The following is a 23,399-nucleotide window of genomic DNA, read 5'->3' as shown; positions in this document are numbered from 1 at the left end:
GCCATTTTTATTGCTTATAAAGTGCTGCTGACGCATGTGTTATATGTCACACTAGAGGCAAACAATGTTGTGTTACATGTCACACCCGTCATGCTAACTTAAATCACACACTGGTGCGTTTGATTCTGTATAAAAATGCAAAGGAGGCATAAAGACGGGACTTTGTAGCGACCCATACAGCATGATCTCTGTGTAAAAAGGACTTGTATGAGAGAGGGAGAGAGAACATATGTGATATCTGTTGCAAGCTGGATTATTATTTTTCCTATAAAGAAGTCCTGCCTTGGTTAGCGCCAATATGCGTGAGAACCCCTGTGCAGCGATAACTCAGCACGTCAGTTTTCTCAAGTGAAAACATCAGACAAAAGGCTGGAGGATTTATACTGGTCAGGAATCAGCTAAAGTCAGGCAGGGAGAAACCACAGTACTGTCATGATCCGAGTCCAACAATGGAAGACTGGATAAATGCAGATGCAGACTGCTTGGAAATGCAACAATGTATGACAGGCCTCACCACAACTGGACTATTATGTTACCAGAGGATGAATATCAGAAAGTTGGAGAGGGAAAATAGCTTATCATTCAGTCTATGTGAGCATGTGCTTTAGGTACTGTGCAAGAGCTAGATTGTGGGCGCTAATGCTAGTAGCAACAATTGCATCCCTAAACAAATAAAGAAACCACAGAGTAAACAAACCAAAGGATCTCTGACTTATTGATAACTATTATCAGCGTAAGACTTCTGGAGCATCCTGTAAAGGTTGCATCTGACTGGAGGGTAATAAAAGTTGGAGAAAAAGGGCAAAGGGTGGAGAGAAGCAAGAGAGGAGATGGCGCCAGAGGAGTTTAAAGGAGTGGAAAGAGAGCGAGAGAGAGAGGTTTCCAGTGCAGGACTGTGTGGCTGGCTGTGTGCTCCTGTTCTGCTAGGCGGCCGTGGCTGGCTAAATAAACAATCCTAATTGGCTGTGGAGCCCCACTAGTCTGGGGTTTCACTCGCTTTCATCCTCGGGAAACTGCCGGGAAGCTGTGGGAGAGCTGAGGTGAGGCATCATGATAAACACACATGTGCTCAATCATGCGCACACATGAGAAGTCGCAGACATGCGTGCACAAACAGGGTGAAACTTGATTAAATGAACAGGGGCTGCTTTTTGATTCTGTGCTCCTTCTGTCATCAGGTAAACGGTGATACATGAGAATTAGTATATGAGCTGTGGTGAGTGGCCTCCCCTGCCTGCAGTTTAGCTCAGAGGAGAGTAATGTGGCCACCTGCTCGGCACATCTGGGGATGAGCAATGTACCATGCGCGCACACACACATACACACACTTCCTTGTGCATACAGAAATAGATGCACGCTCAGACACATGCACAATCACACATATGATTCACACCACATAAATACGCACTGACACAGACAAACACAACAGCAAATTCCTGGATGTGGCGAACGCAGCCTGAGCTGGAGTGACTAAGTTACACTAACAGTATTACAACACCGACTCTGGAACAAATACAACACAGCAGACTTTACGGACCATTACGAGTCATCTGCTGAGGTCTGATGAAGAAATCAATGATCTCTTCTTTTAACATCACAAACGCAGTCCAGCATGCAGTACAGTACTTTTCAGTGTGAGAGACATCTAGTGGAAAAATAGAGAGCTGTGTCCAAATCTGTTGACTCCTCTTATCATCCAAACCAAACAATCATGCCTGTTTCTATTTCCTATACATCATAAGAGAGAAGAGCACTGTTGTACAAAAAAGTGATGACTAGGAAAGAAAGAATGATCGGGATGAATACATAGGTTTGGTAGAGCTGTCTCATGGAAATTCAATATCGAATGGAACTCATCTTTCTGACAATGGTTTTGAATCAACAAAAGTGAAGAATGACTTTCTTTTAGTCCCGTGTTTCTCTCCTACCACAGCTATAATACACTGTCCAATGCATACTGTGTGATCTCATCTGTGAAGAGTTCCTTCAGGAAAAAGAAAACCTACAAGTACTGAAGACTGTGGTTTCAGTATGATGGAATTGTGTTGTCTGAGAGAAAGAAAGAAGAAGAAAGACGGGCTCTTTTGCTCTCCAGCAGGCCTGGCTGTTAGCCCAGCATGGCTTGGGGAAGGGGGATTGTGAAAGCAGTTGTCATGAGCGAGAGCGGGAGAGTAGAGAGAAGGATAGGAGAGGAGGAGAGATTTGCTCTCTGGAGATCCATAGTACTGGCTACTTGATGTCTCTACTTTGAATGCTCTGTTTAATAGGCCCAGACACACCAAACTGAGATCAAAGAACTAGTGGCGAGGGAGGCTGACTGTTGTGTCGCCTGTGTCTCGGCCAAAGAGTTCCACTTGAACACACCGCAAAAACTAAAGCCATTGGCCATCCAGCATGTATATTCTGCTCCTGTGTGAGAGGAAATTATTTTCCATAGCAGCAAGCGGGAGTAGTCTGTATTCATCATTCAAAAAGTGAAATCTGAAAGCAGGATGGACTCAAAATGCTAGGTAACCAGTTAGCACATTAACAACACTGATGCTAAACGACCAAATAATACTTACACTATGCTGGCGAACAATAGCACATACAATTCCGAACAGTTTTGTGCTAAAGACCTCAATGGATAAAAAAATATTACCTACCTATAACAAGTTTGTTTCCATCTCACACTTTTGATTGTTTACTTTCCCCACTTCTGTTTCTATTCCTATGCGCTAAGCTGAACTTCAAATAAGCATGATTTCATTCACTGATGGGCTCTGCCATCTCTGATGCCGATTCAATCTGCTGAATCTGCCAAAAAATAAAAGCCAACAAGGGCCGGCTGGTGCCAATGATGTGGGACACAGCGCAAAAACTAGGTTGAAAGACGGCCAGATGTTGACTGACAGCCAACTGTCAGCTTGGTGTGTCAGGGCCCTTATAGGCTCAGCAAAAAGTACTTCAGGGAATTGGAAGGTGACTGATCAGAAATTCTAAGGCAGTAACATATCATTCTCAAAGGAACAAATTCCATGTTTTGCACCTTCATGTTAAGACAATGCACTTTGTAGCAGCAACAACAAAGGACTACAGTTAATCTGAATGAGAAACAGAAACCATAATGACTTGTCACAAAAATAAATAAATAAAATCAAGCAACAAGAGTTGAGCTAGTGGCTCAAATATGGCAGTGTGACTCTTTGAGCAAAAACTATGGCAGTGTGACTCTTTGAGCAAAAACTATGGCAGTGTGGCTCTTTGAGCAAAATGCTAACATCAGCATGCTAACATGCTCACAATGACAATGGTAACATGCTGATTAGCCATTATAATGTTCTACCATGTTCACCATCTTAGCATGTTAGTTTGCAGGCATTGCAAGAACTGTATACACCCAGTTTCATGGCAATTCATCCAGTAGCTGCTGAGACATTTCACTCAAAACCACAAACATCAACATCATGGCTATTCTAGAGGAAAAGTCCCCAGGGTCATTGTGCAAAATTTTGTGCCAATCCATCCATTATATGTTGATATAACTCACTGGATAAGTGAAAACTTTGATCTGCTGATGATGCTAGATAAAAAGTCAGAGGATGACCAAACTCACTGGGATTCATTGCCACTTGTGGCACAATGAATAACTGTGCAAAATGTCATGGTAATTGTCAGCTGACATTCCTAGAGCCACATCACTAGAGACAGAAAGTGAAGAAATCTCTGGGAATTGTCAAAAATAAAGACAAAAAAGTATTGTAACATTTACCACATTGAAAAGGGACATTGTTATATATGGAAGAGTGAGCACATCATTCATTGCATGTGTATTAAAAAAACATCAATGTCTTTTATCCATATCATAATTATAAACAGTTAATATCTAGCCAGTAAGTCACCCAATTGTTTCCTCACTGTCTTCCAAGACATCCTCTGGAAATTCAGAGTTCATAGTGGTTTAATGTCTCTGGCAACAGAGACCAAGCATTGAGTCAAAGGGTTGAATGTAAAGATGGCTCTGACCCAAACGCAGCGGCCCAGCCTGCCTCCATCATGCCTCCATCCTTCCCCCCTTCTGAACTGTTTCTCCTCATCTGACTACTGGCTCATGCTCAGCACTCACACTGCTCCTCGCGTGACCAACACACCCCAGGAATCCAGACAAACCGTGAGAGGAGTGTGTGTGTGCGCGCAAGGAATTAAAGACTCTTTATGCAAGTGTATGCAAGTATGTGTATGTCAGGCACCTCATGTATCAGACAGCACCTCTGCTCACTGAGGCAAAAATGAACAGGAGACAAGGGGCTTTCCTACCTGCCTGGCTTGAATACCCCACTCACAGACACACACAACTACACACACAGATGATTACATGGGTTAAAGGGCAGAACCTGAGCAAAAAATGCTCGCTCTTGATAGCTGCGACTGCATGTGCGTAAATGTGTTTGCCAGGGTTTGAGAATAAATGCATTTGCTCCTCTCTGGGGGAAAAGACAAGTGATGTAGCTGCTAATACCAAGAGAAATACACGACCACACACCCACGTATGAACACATGCACAGCCGCACACACACATGAAGACCGAAAGGTGATGGAAGGAGATGGAGAGGCAGCAAGAGAGAGATGGGGTGGATATTGAGTGCTGAATGGACTGCAAGGCGGGGCGGTAGACAAGGAATAGGATTATTTGATAGGGACGAGGGTGGGCGGTAATCACTTTTTCCAGGGACCTCTTCGAAGATGTCATGTCATCAGCATTTCCCTGGCAGCTTGCTCGCAGTGAGAGAGGGAGGGAAGAGGGATTGAAGAGAGGGGAAGGAGAGAGAGGCTGAGGGCGCGCTTCTTCCGAAGGTGGCAGGCAGCCAACAACAACAGCCGACTCCAGTAGGTCGGCACAGGAAGGGGGGGTGGGGGTGAGTGTGTGTTTGTGTGGATCTATGTGTGTATGTGTGTGTGAATGGAGGTGGGGGGGTGCTGTTAAAGCCCTTATGTGTGCACCCTGCGCTCCTCAAGCGTTCCCGTTTGTTGTTCCCGAGCCAGAGGGCCTTCGGCTGGGCCAGTCCCAGGGGAGTCGTTACACCACATTCCTTTCCCATTATTCCAGGCGTCTCTTTACGAGCAACACCATCCCCAGATTCGGCTGGCCTTTCCTCTCGCCCCTGATGTCCTGTGTTTTCATCCTCGTCATTATTTTTTGGTTATTAGCTGCTGCTGCTGAGGCGAAACACGGTGCTATGTCAGTGAGAGCAGGGGGGAAGGAGGGGCAGGAGATTGAAGGGCTTCTGCTACTACAAAGACTGAGTGTGTGTGCGCTTGAATGTGTGTGTGTGTGTACTTTTGAATCTTTGCCATCTCATCCTTAAACTACATCTTGATAAAATTCCAACCACTAGAGTTTCTAGGTCATACAAGGTCAAGGAAAACAGTTATCCACATGTGTATCTCTATAGTTGCTACATGCATTACAAGCAGGACATCATGCTGTGACGTAGAGGAGGATGACTGACTGAGAGATAGTTTGCTAACATCTGCTGCAGAGAACAGGTGTCCCAGGATCTCCAGTTCCATGTGGATCACTGATGACCCAGCAGGGAAACACAACATCGGGGCCTCTTATCACTCGTCCTCACTGTCCACACATTCACTCTTTCTGTCTCTCTCATCTGGTCTCTTGTTCTCTCCTCGTCGCCTCCTCTCCCCTCCTAAATGTTCTCTTATTCTTCCCACCGGTGGAGCCGTCTTCCGTTGGGTCTTTGTGACCTGAGAAGGGAGGAATGTTCATCAGAAGTATGTCAAGACTTTTCAAGGTCTCCGAAGGGAGGGGAGAGGAGCCTCAGGCCTGGGAGGGGCCTCATGGCTGACTGACAAGTACAGGTGAAAGCGGATTGGGTCAACCTTGTGTCAGTGACGACACACACACACAGGCTCCAGCCAGGCTATGCCTCTCTGGGAAAGAGTTTAAAGGTCAACTACAGCTGTAATGGGGTGAGCTACAAGGGAAAGTAGAAGCTCCCTGACCCACACATGTCACATGAATACATTTAATCTGTATTAGGGCCTGCAGTCTTCTCTATTTTGTTTTTCCTTTTAACATCACAGAGACTTGAAGTGGAGAGCACACTAACTGAAACTCTGTGATTTTACTGAAGCAGCATTAATGAATGCTTTTCTGAAAAACCTTTTTGTTTATGCCTTGAAATCGATTCAGCCAAGGTCACAGCTTTACCACCTTGCAGATAAATTTGTTTTGTTGAATGTCTTTTTAACACACATTTTTTTGTTTGTGTGTGTTGACTTCATTACACTACACAGATGAACTTTAAATGTGACCTATTATGCTTTTCTCATAAATATACACCGATCAGCCAAAATATTACAACCACCAGCGCGTGAAGTATATAACGTTGATCATCTTGTTACAATGCAATGTTCTGCTGGGAAACTTGCCACTTGACATGTTCCACCAAAGCACCGTTGCAGATCACTCCTGGCAATGGCATTTCCCAATGGCAGTTGCACCCCCAGTAGGACAATGCACCATACTACACTGCAAAAACTGTTCAGGAATGGCCTGAGGAATGTGACAGAGAGCTCAAGGCATCAACCCAGCCTCAAAATTTCCACAATCCCATTACGATTGAACATTTGTATCAAGGTGCCCATGATCCATGATGGGGTCTCTTTGGGTCGGACTTGGCTCTCAGGGCACTGGCAGTGGATCCTTTGAGTCCTGTAGGTTGTAAGGTGGCGTGCTGACCCGTCCCACGAATGCTCGATCAGATTTGGATCTGGGAAGTTTGACGGCCAGCTGATGCCTTAAGCTATTTGTCACTTTCTTTGGGCCATTCCTGAGCAGTTTTGCAGTGCAGCAAGGTGCATAGTCCTGCTGGAGAGAAATTGCCATCTGGGAGTACCATTGCCATGACAGTAGGATACTTGGTCTGCAACAATGTTTGGGTGGGTGGAGTGTGTCAGGGGGCATCTACATGAATGCCAGGACCCACTTTCGAAACAAGCTGATGTTAGCTTGTGACAGATGTCTTTATATAGAAGTCTGCTCCTGGCATGCTACTGCAAATGTTAACATTATGTAGCCTACACTGCTACATGAAGCTGCATGCTAGGTCAGGGAAATATGTAATCTTGGTTGCTGATGTTTTTAATTTAAATTCGATTTCACGTCATGTTCCTGCTGGAACATGTCCGATTGTGAAGATTTTGCTTGAGAGGCTTTTATTGGTGATTTGGAGTGATGCTATACTTCGTTACAATCAATTCCCTGGCTGCAAGTACAGTACAATGCTACATGGTGCTACATGCTAACATCAGGGAAACATGTGATGTAATCTTGGCTGCCAATGGTGTTCATTTCTCCCTAGTTTCAGATCATATTCCTGCTGAAACATGTCTGGTTGTGAATATTTTGGTTAGGGGGTTAGGGTTTTGTCACAGTGAGTGCCACCACACTGCATTACAGTCATTCCCTGGCTGCAATAATGGAATACAGAAGAACTGCAAACGCTTTTTTTGGAAGGAGGGCTTAAGGAGACAGGTGCTAACATGAAGCGTTTCAGACAAAGGGTGAACACAGGTGTTCCAGCACAGACAGTATGAGAAAAATAAAGTTGTTTTTTTTTACATTAAAGAACGTAAACATGTTGTTGTGGAAACCTAAAATATGAGTATGAACCTAAAAATGAGCATAATAGGTCCCCTCTGTAAGCAGGGGAATATGGTCCAGTAAGCCACATGAACTGTGGCCCAGTCTACACTGTATGAGCTGAACGTGTTAGTTTTCCCTTGTTTGGAAGAAACACATTCCTCAGTTGCACCTCTGACCTTGGAAAGAGGGAAAGATCCTGCAGAAATAAATGAATAAATAAACAACAAGGAGAAAGTCCAGGCTTCTCTCCAGAGGTTGTGTTCTCTTTCTCTTTTTCTCCTGTCTGTGTATCATGCGTCACTGCTGCTGATAAAACAGAATCATCCAATTTTTCCCAACAACGATTTTGAGATGTATCTTGGTACAGTTAAAAAGTATCACAATTTCAAACACTTGTCCTTAATCTTCCCCCAAACTTGTCTTTATTCAACAATGTGTACAATTTGTAACCTGTTTCTCAGCCACTGTGATGACTCTCCGTCAAGGACCTGAACTGCTGACCCTTTGGCTTGCTTTACTTCCTGTGTCACCTCCCTGAAATGGACATGCACACCCTCACTTCCTGCCTGGCAGGATGCAGAGCTGTGGTTGGCAGCTGAGCACGGCTGTTATTTCTGGCATCAAAAGCCATCAGCCGCTTTAAAACCTTAATAAACACAATAGACATTAGAAAGTTAACAGACACAAAGAGGACGCGTCAGTGTTGCTACGCTCACATCTTTCCTGCCCTGTCTGTCAGAGGATCTCCGTCTCTCATTAAACTTCTTTTAGATTTCCATTCAACATTAATTAACTGAATGTTTCCTGTTAGTTTGTTTGACACCAGACTTTCCTTTTTCATTGCAGACTTTTTGACATAATCATGGTAGGAAAAACAAACAGGTGACGAGAGACTGCAGCTAATAATGACACTCCACCCAGGACACTGTACCCAGGAAGGCTTATTACAGCCCTGTCTACATCAGATGTTTGAAAGAATGTAGAAGTACTTCTACAGCAGAGACACAGAGGAAGAAAGAAAGGAGGAGGGTAAAAACATGACTAGAAAAGTTAGGAAGACTCTGAGTGACAATGAGTCAACAGAGCTGCCAATCCTGGCTAATTTGTATAAGTCTACTCAGCCCTTGGAGACAGGGCTAATTAGGCAAGATGAGAGAAAACATCTGTGTTGAGGATACTTGAACTTTTTTGAGACGAAAGCTGTGACAGAAACAGCAGATCAAGCAGTATTAACAGTAGGAAGAATGAAAGGACTGTTAAGCTCTTAATGAAGCAGAGGTCATAGGACTGCTGGATAGAGAACATCTTATGTAACGACTTTTTACCTACCTCTGAGTCATAAAATCAATCAGATCTGAGAAAAGAGTTTTAGTACTTTAAAGACTCAGACTTATCAAACATGATCTGTAGACTGGCTTCAGCTACAAGTTCTGTAAATATTGACATTCACATCATTTGGATTCGTTGCTTTATCTTCATGGGATCATTTACATCATCTTGACTCTTTAAATGTCGGTTTAGCATTGATGCCTCCTGATTACTGTAAAACAATACAACACACTGGCACAGCTAACTGAGATATTTAAATTGTATGAAACCATTATAGCTGTTGGGCTAGAGGCGGCTTGTTATATCTGAGCTTTGTCTAGGTGATGTCATGGTTGTAAATTATTTTCCAGTTTGAGCAGTTTGTGTGTGTGTAACACTTTTGGTCTGTTTTCAGTGTTAAGGCCCAGACACACCAAACCAGCATCAAAGATCTAGTTGTGACAAAGGCCAACTGTTGGATTTAAGATGCTAATAGCCAGTTAGCACATTAATCATACAACCTGGAATTGAAAGAACACAGGATACTCTGCACTGGTGAACACAAACAGTTACTAACCATTTGTGCTGAAAAGCTTAATGGCCTCCCCTAAAAAACATACCCATTATAGTAAGTTTGTTATTTTGTTTGCTTTACTTACTTAAATTTCTCTTCTTGTGAACTGAGTTGAACAGCCAATCAGAGTGATTTCACTCACCATCGGGCTTCACTGGGTCCAATGTTGGTACAACATAATGAATCGGCCGAAATACAGCTCACAAGAGCTGAACAGTGTCATTGGTGAAGGACACACCGCAAAAACTAGATGCTCACCAATGGCCCCACACTGACTGATGGTAATTATTGTCTTGCCGTGTCAAGGCCCTCAGAATATGACAATGTCTGAATCTTAGATGATTTGTGCTATTAAGTACCCAGGAATGAAGGAATGAGTCCCAACACCTGGAAATGAGTTAGCATTTTTGCACTCTCTGTAAGAAAGTCTACTATAGATCTGTTCTCATTGTTTTAAAGCACCCTCTGTAATTGTGAGTTTTTCTGACTTGCTATAGTTTGTTCTGGCACACTTGCCGTAATTGATGATGTCATACTTCGTCAATGCTAGACCCGTGCGCATTTTCCACGGATAAGCAGCTGTGGATGCCTGTTGTGTGCGTTCATGCACAAACGTGAGTCTCAAACTCTTTTGCTAATGGTAGACCACCCAATATTGTTGGTATAAATACTACCTGATATTATTATCAGCCCTGTAATTGTTCTTTGAGTGCTTTCTGTTGTTTCTGGGTTTAATGCATCATTTTCTTGGTACATGGTTCAGAGCATGTGGACAGGGTGACATATTTCTTGCTAATATAGCCTATTTGCCTTTATATTTCGATATTATGAGTGTCATACACGATGAATGTGCCTCTGGGGTTTGGTAACTTGTTGATTCTTTGATAATTGTGTACATAAGCATATGTCCTCATTATTTTCGCGGTATTTCGCCATGTGGCCGTTTCTAGTACTGCAGTGACGCCATTTTGCCAATAGAGGGCACTGTTGACCACAGAATCATTCATTATGGCCAGTAATTTATGTCCAGTTAATTTAGTGTGTAAACCAGGGTGTTTAGATGTAAATTGAACAGTCCATTTTTGGTTAATTATTTAAGATAAATAATAATAATATGTTTTAGATTTATATAAAATAATATGTCATTGAAGATTAATACTATATTTTATTTCTTCTGTTTCCTTTAGTACCACACACACCCTCGCCTGTATCCACCATACCTTGTGCTCATCCCTGACCTGTAATTGCCCAATGTGATCATTAAAGTTTTTGGATTGAACTCTCCCTGCCCTACTCTCTGATCGTAGTCCCTGTCCTTAAAGCAGCTATCACGCCAGCATCCCAGAGATACTATCTCTTTCACACTCTCGGTTCCCTTACGCCAAAGTCAGTGGGTTTTTTGAATGGGTTTTGATAGATGCCTGAAATAAGGTCTGTGGTTTGCACAAGCTTAAGAGACTTTCCTCTCATTATTAAGTGGCTAAATGAGACTACAGAACATCATCATGCCGACCACGGCTTTATAGCCTCACTGCAATGGTGACGTTATGTGACCCTTGTATAGTTTGCTTATAGCCTAATGTTAGCTTTGTACTTATGCCGATTGTATTAAGGCTTCAACAATCATGTTCAGTGTAAAGATTATCTTGCTGAGCAAAACATGTAAGTATCATAAACATTTGTTGCCACAGAGCAAATTTTCTGCAATAATCCTTAATCCAATAGAAAAATCCCATTTGGCTTTTTGGCGAGGGAACCAGGGTGACGCTAACCTCTGCGTCAACCTGCTGAAAAAAGTCATCACTGGAGCACTCTATAACCTCCCATGCTATGCACCAAACACTATTTTACTTTGATTAAAAGTCTGGAGCAGCTATCACACTACCTGAAAAAAATGTCTTTTAAGTATACCTACAGTATATTCTCTCTCACTCCTACTGACATGTTCAGTTCCCAGGAGGTCTCTCAAGTGAAGTTCGGAGTCTTGTGGTGCAACGGTAAGGTAATGCCTCCCAGATGGCTCTGAAAGCACAGACACATACAGGATGACATACTGTATGCTTGAACTGCACATGCACCAGTGATTTTATACTACTACCATATTACCTGTGGAGGAATCAGGTGTATTTATGACCTGCTGTCACAACGTTAAAATATCCAGAACAAACAAGGAACATGGGGTAAACCTTTCAGCAGTTTTATACATACATACATGCGTCCATTGTGTCTGTGTGTGAGTTGTATGTGCGCCCAAGCATGCAGGTTTTCTTTTTATACATCTCTGTATGTGCTGTTGTCACAAACTGACTCAGGGAACATGACAACATCACCGCAGTTGAACAATGAGGTGTGGGAATCAGTAGTATCAGCAATGCACGTGTGCAACATGTATGCTGTGGAGGCGTCGATGGTGCAAAAACAAAACAAGGTGATGCAGGGTGGATGCCAGCTGCAGGAAAGGAGAGACAGGAGGAAGAACATGGGCGAGCTGATGTAGACCAAGTGCCCAGGTGAAGCTAATCAGCAGAGGACCCTGCACTGTTAACCTATCGTCTATTGAGGTTGGCCAGGACAGCGTCCAAGACAGTGAGAGGGGTGTCACACTGGTATACACCCACTCCCAACACACACACACACACACACACACACACGCAGTGCAGTGCAGTGTCTATGCGGCCTCCTCCTGCCCCTGTCATCACCTCCTTCTAACAAAACTCCTGGAGGCCCTACACTACTCAACAAGAGGATTTTATTCAGATCACTCTCCCACTGTATTCCCTTTCTCCCCTCGCTAACCCCACCTCAACACCCCACCCCCACCCAATTGCATCTCCCTTTCCACTCTCCTCAGCCCGGAGGGGTCTGTCAGAGCAGAGCAATTTCCATACAGAGCATGAAGAGCAATACGGCAGATATCTCAACTCACATGAGATCTATGTATGGCACCATTTCAGTCAGAGAGTCTGCACACACACACACACACACACACACACACACACTGTTACTGCATGCAGGCACTGAGAGTCTGAACACAGTTACAGGGATGACATCAAAATCAGAAGCTATAGTTTTTGATATATAGAGCATACATGTGTTTGTACTGCATTGTATGTCTGTGTATGTGTGTATGGATGTGTGTACAATTCATGCTTGTCTCGTGTTTCATCAACATGAACCAAAAATGGACATTGTATGATCCTGTCGCTATAAAATCAGGGACTCTAACGATACTGATCTGGAACACAGAGAAGTATGCATTGACAAGTATAATGTACACTGTCTGAGCAGGCCTAAGGGTTCCCAAACTTTTTGATGTGTGACCCCTTAAAATGAGGGAGCATCTTGACTTGTGAGCTCTCATCACAGCTTATGACAGATGTATGGACCTGGGTTTATCCTCTGGAGGGTCGCTGGGGGGCCGGAGCCTATCCCAGCTGACACTGGGCGAGAGGCATGGTACACCCTGGACAGGTTGCCAGACTATCACAGGGCTGTCACATTCACTCTTGCATTCACACCTACGGACAATTTAGAGTCACCAATTAACCTGCATGTCTTTGGACTGGGGGAGGAAGCCGGAGTACCCGGAGAAAACCCACGCTGACATGGGGAGAACATGCAAACTCTGCACAGAAGGGCTCCCTCCTGGGATCGAACCAGGAACCCTCTTGCTGTGAGGCGACAGTGCTTATCACCACATCACCTTGCCGCTCAAAGTAGCCAGTATTTCATAAAAAAAATTGAATTAATAACTAAATATCTGTGTATCAGAAATATAATTTTTCTCCTTTTGTGTCAGCTTAGTCATCTTGTGAACCCTCAGATTTGTCCTGCCCCACAGCTGGGAACGACTGCACCAAGACAGCAATAAAAAAGGAAGAAAGAGAACAAAGATGATTGGATGCATTTTTTTCATGATCTTTCTCCCTTTTCAAATGCTCTGCCTACTTGCTTCTCTCTTTTAGTCCCCCCTCTTCTGCTTGACTGTGATTTGCCAGCATCAGCCTCAGTCTGACTGGCTGCACAGGGGGATTTCCCAGATGATGCAGTACCAAGATTTGACACTGCAAGGCAGTGTTGTAAATCTCTGCTGACAACACATCATTAGTGTTACACTATGTGTTAGGTATAACTTTATGTGAGGACAGAGTAATTGGGGTATACATGCGCAGCTACATTAATTACACTTTAATGTTAGGTGTCTGTACTCTGCGTGCTTGTGTTCGCACTCATCCCCTCCCACTTTTCCCTTCTCTCTGTGGGAAGTGTCAGTAGAAACAGGTCAATATCACTCAGGAATGCCTTTTTTTCCTGTGATTTTTCTTGGTTGCCATGTTGAAGAGAGAAAAAAAACAGATCTTGGGTGGGCAAGGAGTTACAAAGAGGGTTGGTAGCGTCATTAAAAACCTCCCTGGACTTCCAGGTTGGAAGGCTGAGGGGGGAGCGTAATTTGTCTCCAGGGGACACAGTGATGATGACAAGAGTAATGGATGAAAGAAGGGATGAAGAAATGGGGAGCTACAGAGGTAGGAAGGTGGGAGAGTCTCTGACATCTAAGTCACTGGACAGTAGATGAAGCCAGGGGGCAGCACACAATGGAACGGATAGACACAACTGTTTATGTGTCATTGTTAGATGACGCAAGTGTTTAAGGGTTGATTTCTTGACTGGAGTACAGCAATAGGAAGGGGACGGCGGCAGAGGTTGTAAATATTGTGATGCGTCTGCATGTGCGTGGAGTGAGGAAGATATCAACTGTGTTGTCAGGTCTACGGCATCACTTTGTGTTTTCATTGACACACAAAACTGATAGAGATAGATAGATGTGTACATGCAGGACTCTTGACAGCCATTCCTGGCTCATGGCTTTATGTGTGGGATCATCGTCTGCTGGAAAATAAATCTCCCAAGTCACAGTAGTCATGCAAACTGCAGGGGAATTTCTGACAAGATTTCTCTGAATTTGCAGCATTCATTGTTTCTGCTGATGTGCAGCCTTTGGCTTAAAGGTGAACTACGCCCATTTTCAAATTCATGTATGTCATTCCTATGGTCTAAGACAGTCCAAAAATATACCCAGGGGAATGTTCTAAGTATATGGGTACCGTCTCTGTTTCAGGCTGAGAACACTACAATAGAATAAAGCTCATTTGGGGTATAAAAAAGGAAAAGAAAACAAACATTCTGCAGATCCAAACAAACAAAATCAGCCTTTCATTCATTGTGTATGGAGCAGACTTTATACTTGATGACAAGTCTGAGACATAATTCTCTGGTTTTGTCTTTGGAAGAGTAGCCCATGTTCACAAATATAAATTTAATGTTCCTAAGCCACGGCAATAACATATTACAATTCTTCATTTTGATGGTGTTGCCCTTTGCAAGGTCTAGTATGTAGGATTTAGTAGCATCTAACAGTGAGGTTGCAGAGCTGAAACTTCTCCCGTGCGCCAGGTGTGTAGGAGGAGTACTGTGGCCAACATGAAAATGCAGAATGCAAAAACGTGAATGACCCTATCTAGAGCTGGCGTTTGATTTGTCTGTTCTGAGCTACTGTAGAATAACATGGCAGACCTTCTCAATATGTAGATATAAACAGCTCATCCTAAGGTGATGAAAGCATAGTGATTCTTATTTTCAGGTGATTATAATCTATAATGAAAACCTAGTTAACATTTCTGTCAATAGATGCCCCTAAATCTGACAGACTGACAGCTTTAAAAATCAAATATTCAGTCATGTGGCAAAAAGGACTGTTTTCAGAGAACCTCTGGTGTCAGGTGAGTTTTCTTCAAAAGTGGCCATCTCCCATTCTAGGCTGCAACTTGTGAAGCACCTGGACAACTGTTGTCACACTGCACAGTCTCTCCCATCTCAACTGTGAAGTAGCTCTGTCAGCTTTGTGGTGACTTCCCTCATTTCTGCACTTTTCACAGGACAGCCTGCTCTGATGAACAGCTGTGCCATATTCTTAGCAACCCTTAACTTATCTGTGTGCCGCTGCCTTTTCCGACACTGCAATGTAACTTTTATTCTTGTATTGTATGTGCATTTTAACTTTTCATTTCCTATTATTTAGTTCTTTGGTGAAATTGCTTTGAAATGTCCTTTTATAGTCTTTCTTTTGCACCTTGTCTAGATGTGTTTGATGCTTTTTGAAGAGCACTTTGAATTTCATTGTTGCTCAAACGTGCTATAAAGATAAACTTGCCTTGCCACCCCCCCCACCTTTTTCCTGATTGAGCTTGCAGCACTTAGTTGATTGCCACTTTTCGATTAATCTTTCATTGATTTATTGAAATGATCTTATGTTATCATGGGACAGTTTTTGCCAAGAAACTGAGTAACCAGAGGATGAACCATCAACTGTCACCAGCTACACACATCAAAAATGCACATGGTATAGGTTTCAGTGGGGATGTATATTTGTGCATTGTTTTTTTAATTGTGTTTTGCATTTTTAATTCATTTTCATATATCTGTTCAAATTAATTGAGTGTAAATTCAAAATTAAGTTCTGTACTCCTGAATGTTATGAGTCGCCTGAGGCATGAAAATAATGAAGTTACCAATATCATGTTGCTCAGACACTTTATGCAGTGAGGATTGTCTTAGTTGTCAAAACAATCTGTTTCTATGATTGCCTTACATGATATGCATACAAAAGAAAACCACTGCATGCTCCAAGTGTGGAAGTTTTGGTACTGAGTGAGTGAATGAGTTCATATTTTATACTGAGAGCCAAGTCATTTAAAGAAAATCACACTGTTCCCTCTCAGCTTTGTGCATCTGCTGGAGAAGACTGTTCATGTATTTCCACATTTAAAACACTCTCACACATGCAATCTCCCTGACAGGCTCTAACACTGAAGTTTTGCTTGCAGATGATCACCTACACGCTGGGAGTCTGTTTATTAAATACACGCCCCTGCCCATGTTAAACTGTGGATATCCTGTGCATGCCTAGTACTTTGACGCATGGGCAGCTACTGCAGGAGTGTGTGCTCATAATCTCTGCAAAATTATTACTGGGGGCTGGCAGGGGGTGGAGGTTGTCTTTGGGGTGTCGGAGCGGGTCCCATGAATCGGGGATGGCGCTGTGTACAGTGTACGCGAGTTAGCAGCCAAAGTTTGCAGAGCGCAGGCAGGAAAGTTCGCTGGAGAGGCGACCCGTGATCCCAACTTCTTCTGTCACATTACCTGCGGATTTCCAGTGCAAACATGCGGACTACAGACTCTAATTAACAAGGACCTGTGTGCTGTTTCGTGGCTGTTTTGAGTGAATCTCTCCCTGTCCTTGAAAGATAACAGTTAACGGTTTGCTGCCTTCGCTGAACGCTGTAGTTTCAATGGACTATCGTGTATCTTATCATCCAGTGAGTAACTTTAACTAACAGTGATTGTATGGTTTCCTGACCTGCAGATAAGTGTGGACCATGAGCATAACCTAACTGTTAACGTTATGCCATGTAGCATAGGCTTGGGTGTTAAAAAACAATGAACTCCCCCTGTGACAAGGAACTGGCACCCTTATCTCGAAAACACCGACTCATGGCTGCTGCTGTGCCCGGTGAGGACAGCCCATTGCCCGGCAACACTTCCAGGGCTGATCGCAATGGATTAGGGGGACTGGTTCACTGTTTCATATGTGGCAGCGGAGTTACACCAGGGAAGGAATTGAGGTTACAAGTGACATACCAAAAGGAGAGGGTGCCGTTTTTCCCGTTCCTGCAAAACCAGGAGCCAGCCCCGGGTGCGTGTGAAGTGAGCCCGGATGGACATACGCTGGTGTGTGCCGTGTGCCACTGCTTTCTGACGGAGCAGTGGAACTCCTTCGAGCGGAGCAGGACGCCCATTGAGAAGCGCATGTACTGGCTGAAACGACCCTACCAGTGCGACTCACGTCGGGTCCCACAGGAGTGGAACATCTCTTATGATCTGGAGAGGAGGATCAGTGTCAGCAGCCAGAACTACGACGGGGGCGCAGAGTCTGATTTCTCGTCTTTTTCTGAGAACGAGAACATATCAGACCAGGAGATGGATTTAGTCGACAGAGCCGGTGTGAGCAAAGACAAGTGCCTGAGAGGGTCTGGCAAATCGCCAAGAGACAGTAGCAGGAAGAACAATGTCATCAGTGTTAAAAACAGCCCAGATTCACAGCGGGCAATGCGCTACCCGGTGGGTGTTTATGGGGCGCAGGGATCGCCAAAAGCGGAGAGTGTTCTGTCGGCGAGGCGCGGTGCTAAAATTATGAATAATGTCTGTCAATCATCAGAGTCTCTGGCAAAGTCCCAGGAGAGATTCCCTCAGCGATGTTATGACAGCCCTTTCTCTGACGCACCTGTGCAAGACAACGGGGTCATTATGCGCAACAGGCGATGGCTGGATGATGGGAATGTCAGACATGCGGAGCCTCGTCAGATCCAGCGTGTTGCCGACAGCAGCTGTGCTTCGTCCAGACATCCATCGCTGCTGTACCGAGGAAGGGGTGAAGATCACCCTAACACTGCTTTGTCATCTGTTGGCACCGCTGCTGTCACCACTAAATCTAACATGGCTGTTCCCAGGGAGAATAACTCTGACAACTCTGATGAAGATGAGATTAACATTACAAGTGATGATGACATGGACATGCACGAGGGCAAAACAGGCCCAACAACTCAGTTTAGACCTGTCAGAGACCTATCATCAAGGAAGTCGCACCCTGCTGTGGACACCTGTTCAGAAGAGTGTGTTTGCTATATCTGTGGTGCTGGGCTCAGACATGATGGCCGGTTTAAAGTCAGTGTTCAGAAGCAGGAGAGGGCACAGGGTGAGCCCTTCTTCCCCTTCCTGTGGCTTCACTCCCCACCCCGAGGTGCAATACCTATCAGTCCAGCAGGTACAACCCTGGTGTGTGGAAGCTGCCACACCTCCCTCATGCAGCAGTGGCAGAGCTTTCAGCTGGCAGATGTGCCTGTCCTCCAGCGCCTGTATGTAGTCCCCCTCAACCAAGGCACCGGTTCTCTCCATCCATCCCAGCAAAGTCCTCCAGAGTCCATGGAGCGCATCACTGAACCCAGGGCCTCCCAAGAGGCCTGTTTCCTCTGTGGTCAGGAGTGTGGAGGAGATATGAGAGTAGCATATGCACAGGCTGGTGTTGGCAAATCCCGTGGTGCAATGTATTTTCCTTTCATCAACATGTTGCCTTGCCCACCTAATGCCCAGGGGGTGAGGAACGGTCGTATACACTGCTGCCCACAGTGCCATTTTATCCTGGAGGAAATCTGGAGTGCATATCGACTCAGCCTCAGTGAAGACCTCATCACCTCTGTCAGCTCCTTTCTAGTCAGGTACCACGCTGCCGTGGCCATTGAGGGGTCAAGACCGGCCCATTCCCATACAGGTGTGGCCTCTCGCCCTGGCAGCTCCATGGCGGTGTGTTACCTGTGTGGAGCTGAGCTGTGTGCAGGTGCAGAGTACCAGCTGCATGTCAACCCGCCTGGGCGCTGTGGAGAGAGGGAACCTTTCTTCCCTTTTCTCACCGTCCACCCTCCTGCTCCCCGTGCCAAGCCAGTTGACGCCACAGGCCTGGTGTCAGCTTGTAATCTCTGCTACCATGACTTGCACACTCAGTGGGCCCAGCATGAGAGCAAGGGCCTGGGTCCCTCCACCCCTTCTACCTCTAGTTTATCCAGCGCCAACCCCCAGCCACCCAGCTCCCCCTGGGCCCGCCAGTACAGCTGCGAGGCTTTTGTGTGTTTCTTCTGCAGGAAGGAGCAGCGCAGGCAAGGTAGGCTGTGCGCTGTTACCGTGGCCAGGCTACCTGTCTTCCTGTACGCACCTCGCAGCACACGCACACTCCTGGTGGATGATGGGAGGAGGTTGGTGATTGGATCATGTATGGAATGTAAGGCCGTGGTGCAGGTGGGGCAGAGCATGCAGCAGGACAGGGATAGACATGGACACGGAGCCTCAGATGGGGAGAGGAAAGAACCAGATGCAGCATCACCACAGTCTAGACACAAGGTAAGCAAATTATCTGATAAAACACACAACTGACGATCTTCTTTTTTCCCAGTGTCTTCAAAATTGTTTAAATCAATTCATGAGGTTGGTTATAATGACAGTCTCCCATGAGCCTTTAATCACCCTCTGCATTCCCACAGAGCAGCGCAGACTGTTTGCCCTGATACGACCTCTGAGTCACATGGCAAGGGATGATTTTGACATTTTGCTTTGTGGCATTGCTGTGAAAAAGAAAAGTTCATCATCATCATGCAGATTGTGCTTTTGACAATTTTATCGTGTTTCAGACTGAAAGCACTGATACCCTTGACGGTGCTTATCATGTAGTGGAGCACTGTATTCTCCTTTTTACAGAAGAAAAGATCTCACACAGTGTGTGTGTGTGTGTGTGTGTGTGTGTGTGTGTGGCTGGAGACTGCAAAGCTTGGTTGGGGCGGCCGACACAGCTTGTGCGAACAATGATGAGACAAACATTTTCCTCAAAACTTACTTCTATAAACACCAGGACAAAACTATGGGGATCTGACGGCCAAGGCCAGCCATGTGTTTGCTGTGTCCGTGTGTGTGTGAGTGTGTTTATTTGAGCAAGCATGATAGAGTATGTCTTACCCGGTGCTGAACAGTTTGTTTTGGTTTGAGCATGTTGAGGATTTTCTAGGAAGTACGTTTAAAGGAAGTCGTAAGTTATAGTAATTCTTTTGACAATGAAAATAATCATACCACAAATGCAAAAAGAAAAGCCTACCCTGCTAAGAAGACATCTTTTACTTGATCTATCTTCATATCCCTATCAAATCAAAAGCCATATCATCTTGTTACCAGTCCCTCAAACAGCCTATGAAACAGGAATTTGAACTGATTGTTTAAAGCGTTCAGTTTAAATCTTTATTTGTAGGATAATAATCTTAGCATTGTATCGTTTTTAAGTTAAGACTGACACAGAGTAAATTGGACCCATCCATCTCTTACTTTTCATGTGTTTTATTTTGTTTGTTCTCAAGCAAGATTTGGGGACGACCTGGAGCACAAAGATAGACTATAATAAGAAACAGTACATTTAAGGTTAAGTTTATTAGCACATTGAGATATAAAAGAGGAGAGAAAAAGTGAAATAAAAACAGTTTACATGTGCAGGTGAGGTAGAGACCCAGGCAGGGCTTTTCATGGTACCTCACCTAAAGGGAAGAATAAAAAGAACATGGATTTAAAAATACAACATGAGTCAATAAAGATACATATTTTCCACACAATCAACACAGCTGAGGAGAAATAGACAGAACATCAAATACATCAGTACTACACAGAAACACAGCAGCCACACAACAAAGTGATTATTTACTTGATTGCTCAACCTGTTCATATGAATGTACATGCTCAGAGAAGTCTTTATATTGCTTTCCCATGATGTAGACACAGGGCAATAATAGTCAGGATGACCCCAGTATTCATGGATTATTGTCATGTTAAAAAATGTGTTTTATTTTATTTAAATCAGCCATAATCCCACATTTGTATTGATTGGTATAAATATTTGTAGTTAAACAATGTAGTTGAAGCATTAAAGGGACAGTTCACTTTAAAAATCAAGAATACAGATAGAATTAGTATTGTCACCTCACAGCAAGAGGGTTCCTGGTATGAACCCGGGATGTTGGAGCCCTTCTGTGCGGAGTTTGCATGGTCCACCCGCGTCAGCGTGGGTTTTCTCTAAGTACTCCGGCTTCCTCCCACAGTCCAAAGACATGCAGGTTAATTGGTGGCTCTAAATTGCCCGTAGGTGTGAATGTGAGCATGAATGGTTCTCTGTCTCTATATATTAGCCCTGCAATAGTCTGGTGACCTGTCCAGGGTTAACTGGGATAAGCTCCGCTAGGTGAGCGAGCAGTAGATGCACCCTTCCCTCAGGAAAAGAGAAAGAAAGAAAATAGTTAGAAAGAAAGACAATAGTCCCTACATGAAACTGCTCACAGGTCTGTAAATTATCTTAAGTAACTAGACCATGATTTCTGGACAATGACATTACTGTTGAGTTTTTCAAATGTATATTTTTGGCACTTTGAGCACCACAAGCCAAATGTGATCTAGTTCCATTATGTTGGAGAGAAGGCAGGTATCGCCAAGGCCGATATCTCCAGGGTTTAGGGAAAATATGTGTTTGATTTTTGGGTGAACTGTCCCTTTAATATCATAAGGCCTATGAATCAATATAATTAGTCACTGGTAATTTATCCATGCTGATTCCATGAGACACTGATCTCCCCTAAAGTAAGTAGCAAAGGGACAATGTGACTCCACCCGATCTCCACACTCAGTTAATCATATTGTGCTCATATTTGGCTGATTTAACAGTGATGGATGTTTAAAGACATTTGTACTTTGTGTGTTCTGATTTATTCTTACATATTCATGATCAAATACTGCATGCTAACCTCGTAAAAAGTGACTCTGATGAGTGAGGATTCTTGCATAGGTGGTCCAGATGGGCCGGCTCAGGGAACAGTACATCTACACACTTCCTATGAAGAGAGATCATTCTGTCATCATTTGCTGTCTTGCCTTTTCCTCTCTCCAAAGTTTGGTTTCTTTCCACTCCTCTCTCAACAATACACATAAAACCCCTATCCCGCTGTGAAGAGGATGAAAGCGGAACCTTTGCTTTTCCAGTAGCAGAGGACAGAAGTCGGAGGCTGCGGGGTTATATGAGGGACCAGTGCAGGGCAAATGAGGATGGTGATGTGCGGATGAAGAGCTGAGGAGCATTTAGACAGCCAGTTGGCTCTGTGAGCAGCTCTCTCATGCAAACGGACACAGACTGTCCAGCCATGCAGGACACGTGAAGAACATCTGCGGATGCCATTCAGACTCAGCAACCTCAGTATGTTGCACACTTACACCAGCTGTCTGGAGTCATCCACCTAATTTTCTCTCTGTCCTTTAAATAAGTGTTTGAATGGTTTGTCTCATGGTCTCAAGTCTTTATAGTATGAGCACTCGCATGTGAGCTATGAGCTCACAGTAGTCATATGTGTGGGGATGCTAGTGATATAGGGTGTAATTATGGGACCAGCTTTATTGCCTGCCAAAATTGAGGCATCATAGGGTGGGTGTGATGAAAGGGGGGTGTCGGGGCAGGTTGGGTTTCGGGTGATCATTTTGGGCTGGTAGGGTTGCAGGTGGCACAGCCAGTTTTGGCCTGAGTGCGACAGTGACCTCATGGCTGAGAAAGTGCCAGTGTGTGTTTCTGTGGGGAAGGGGAGGTGCGAAAGAGCTGCGGGGGAACAGGTGCTTTGTCCTCTAGTGTCATGCTATATGCTTGAGAGGGTCTGTCATCGCTGGGGTTTGGGCTGTCAGGAGGGAGCACTCATCTGGTTCCCCTTAGCACTGTGTGTGCCTGGTGGGGGGGCTGTGCAATTATAAATACACCCTTGCATATAGTATTCTACTCTATTTAATTCTAGTTTTTCTGTGTTACACTTCAGTCTCAGTTAGAGCTCCAAACACACAGCTGCAGAACAGGGACAGTTCCAGCAATGAATCATGTTTAATGTTCAGAATTCAGAGACATAACAGAGACAAATCAAATCTTTGATTAGCTCAGAATGAGATCTCAGTTTTTACTCATTATACCGCTCGCTTTGGAGTAAACATCATTGTGCATGTATGAATGCTTACCCTGTGAAGTGTGAAAGGATGAATGGTGCTGTGCTGTCTCTTTTCCTTGCTTGGTAAGATATGAATTAGTGCATGAAATGAGATCTGCCTTAGGACACTCTAGTAGATGTTAAATGTAACACACACACACACAAACACAAGTGATGGGAGGTTATCATGTTCTCTGCTCTGCTGTCGGGTGTTTAATTAGTA

At 44.3% G+C, this 23,399-nt stretch overlaps 1 protein-coding gene across 1 annotated transcript in view; it reads left to right on the top strand.

The window, feature by feature from the left end:
• Positions 1 to 16,925: 16,925 nt before the first annotated feature.
• The window catches only part of gse1b (Gse1 coiled-coil protein b), a 188,206-nt gene continuing 181,732 nt past the window's right edge, over positions 16,926 to 23,399 (top strand). Inside the window, exon 1 of the mRNA XM_033619456.2 lies at positions 16,926 to 19,535. Coding sequence (XP_033475347.1) covers positions 17,025 to 19,535 — 2,511 coding nt within the window. The 5' untranslated portion in view covers positions 16,926 to 17,024. The remainder of the gene's footprint in view (positions 19,536 to 23,399) is intronic.

This window comes from Epinephelus lanceolatus, chromosome 2 (assembly GCF_041903045.1).
Source record: "Epinephelus lanceolatus isolate andai-2023 chromosome 2, ASM4190304v1, whole genome shotgun sequence".
Classification (NCBI taxonomy): domain Eukaryota; kingdom Metazoa; phylum Chordata; class Actinopteri; order Perciformes; family Serranidae; genus Epinephelus; species Epinephelus lanceolatus.
This window is presented reverse-complemented; position numbering and strand designations above follow the sequence as displayed.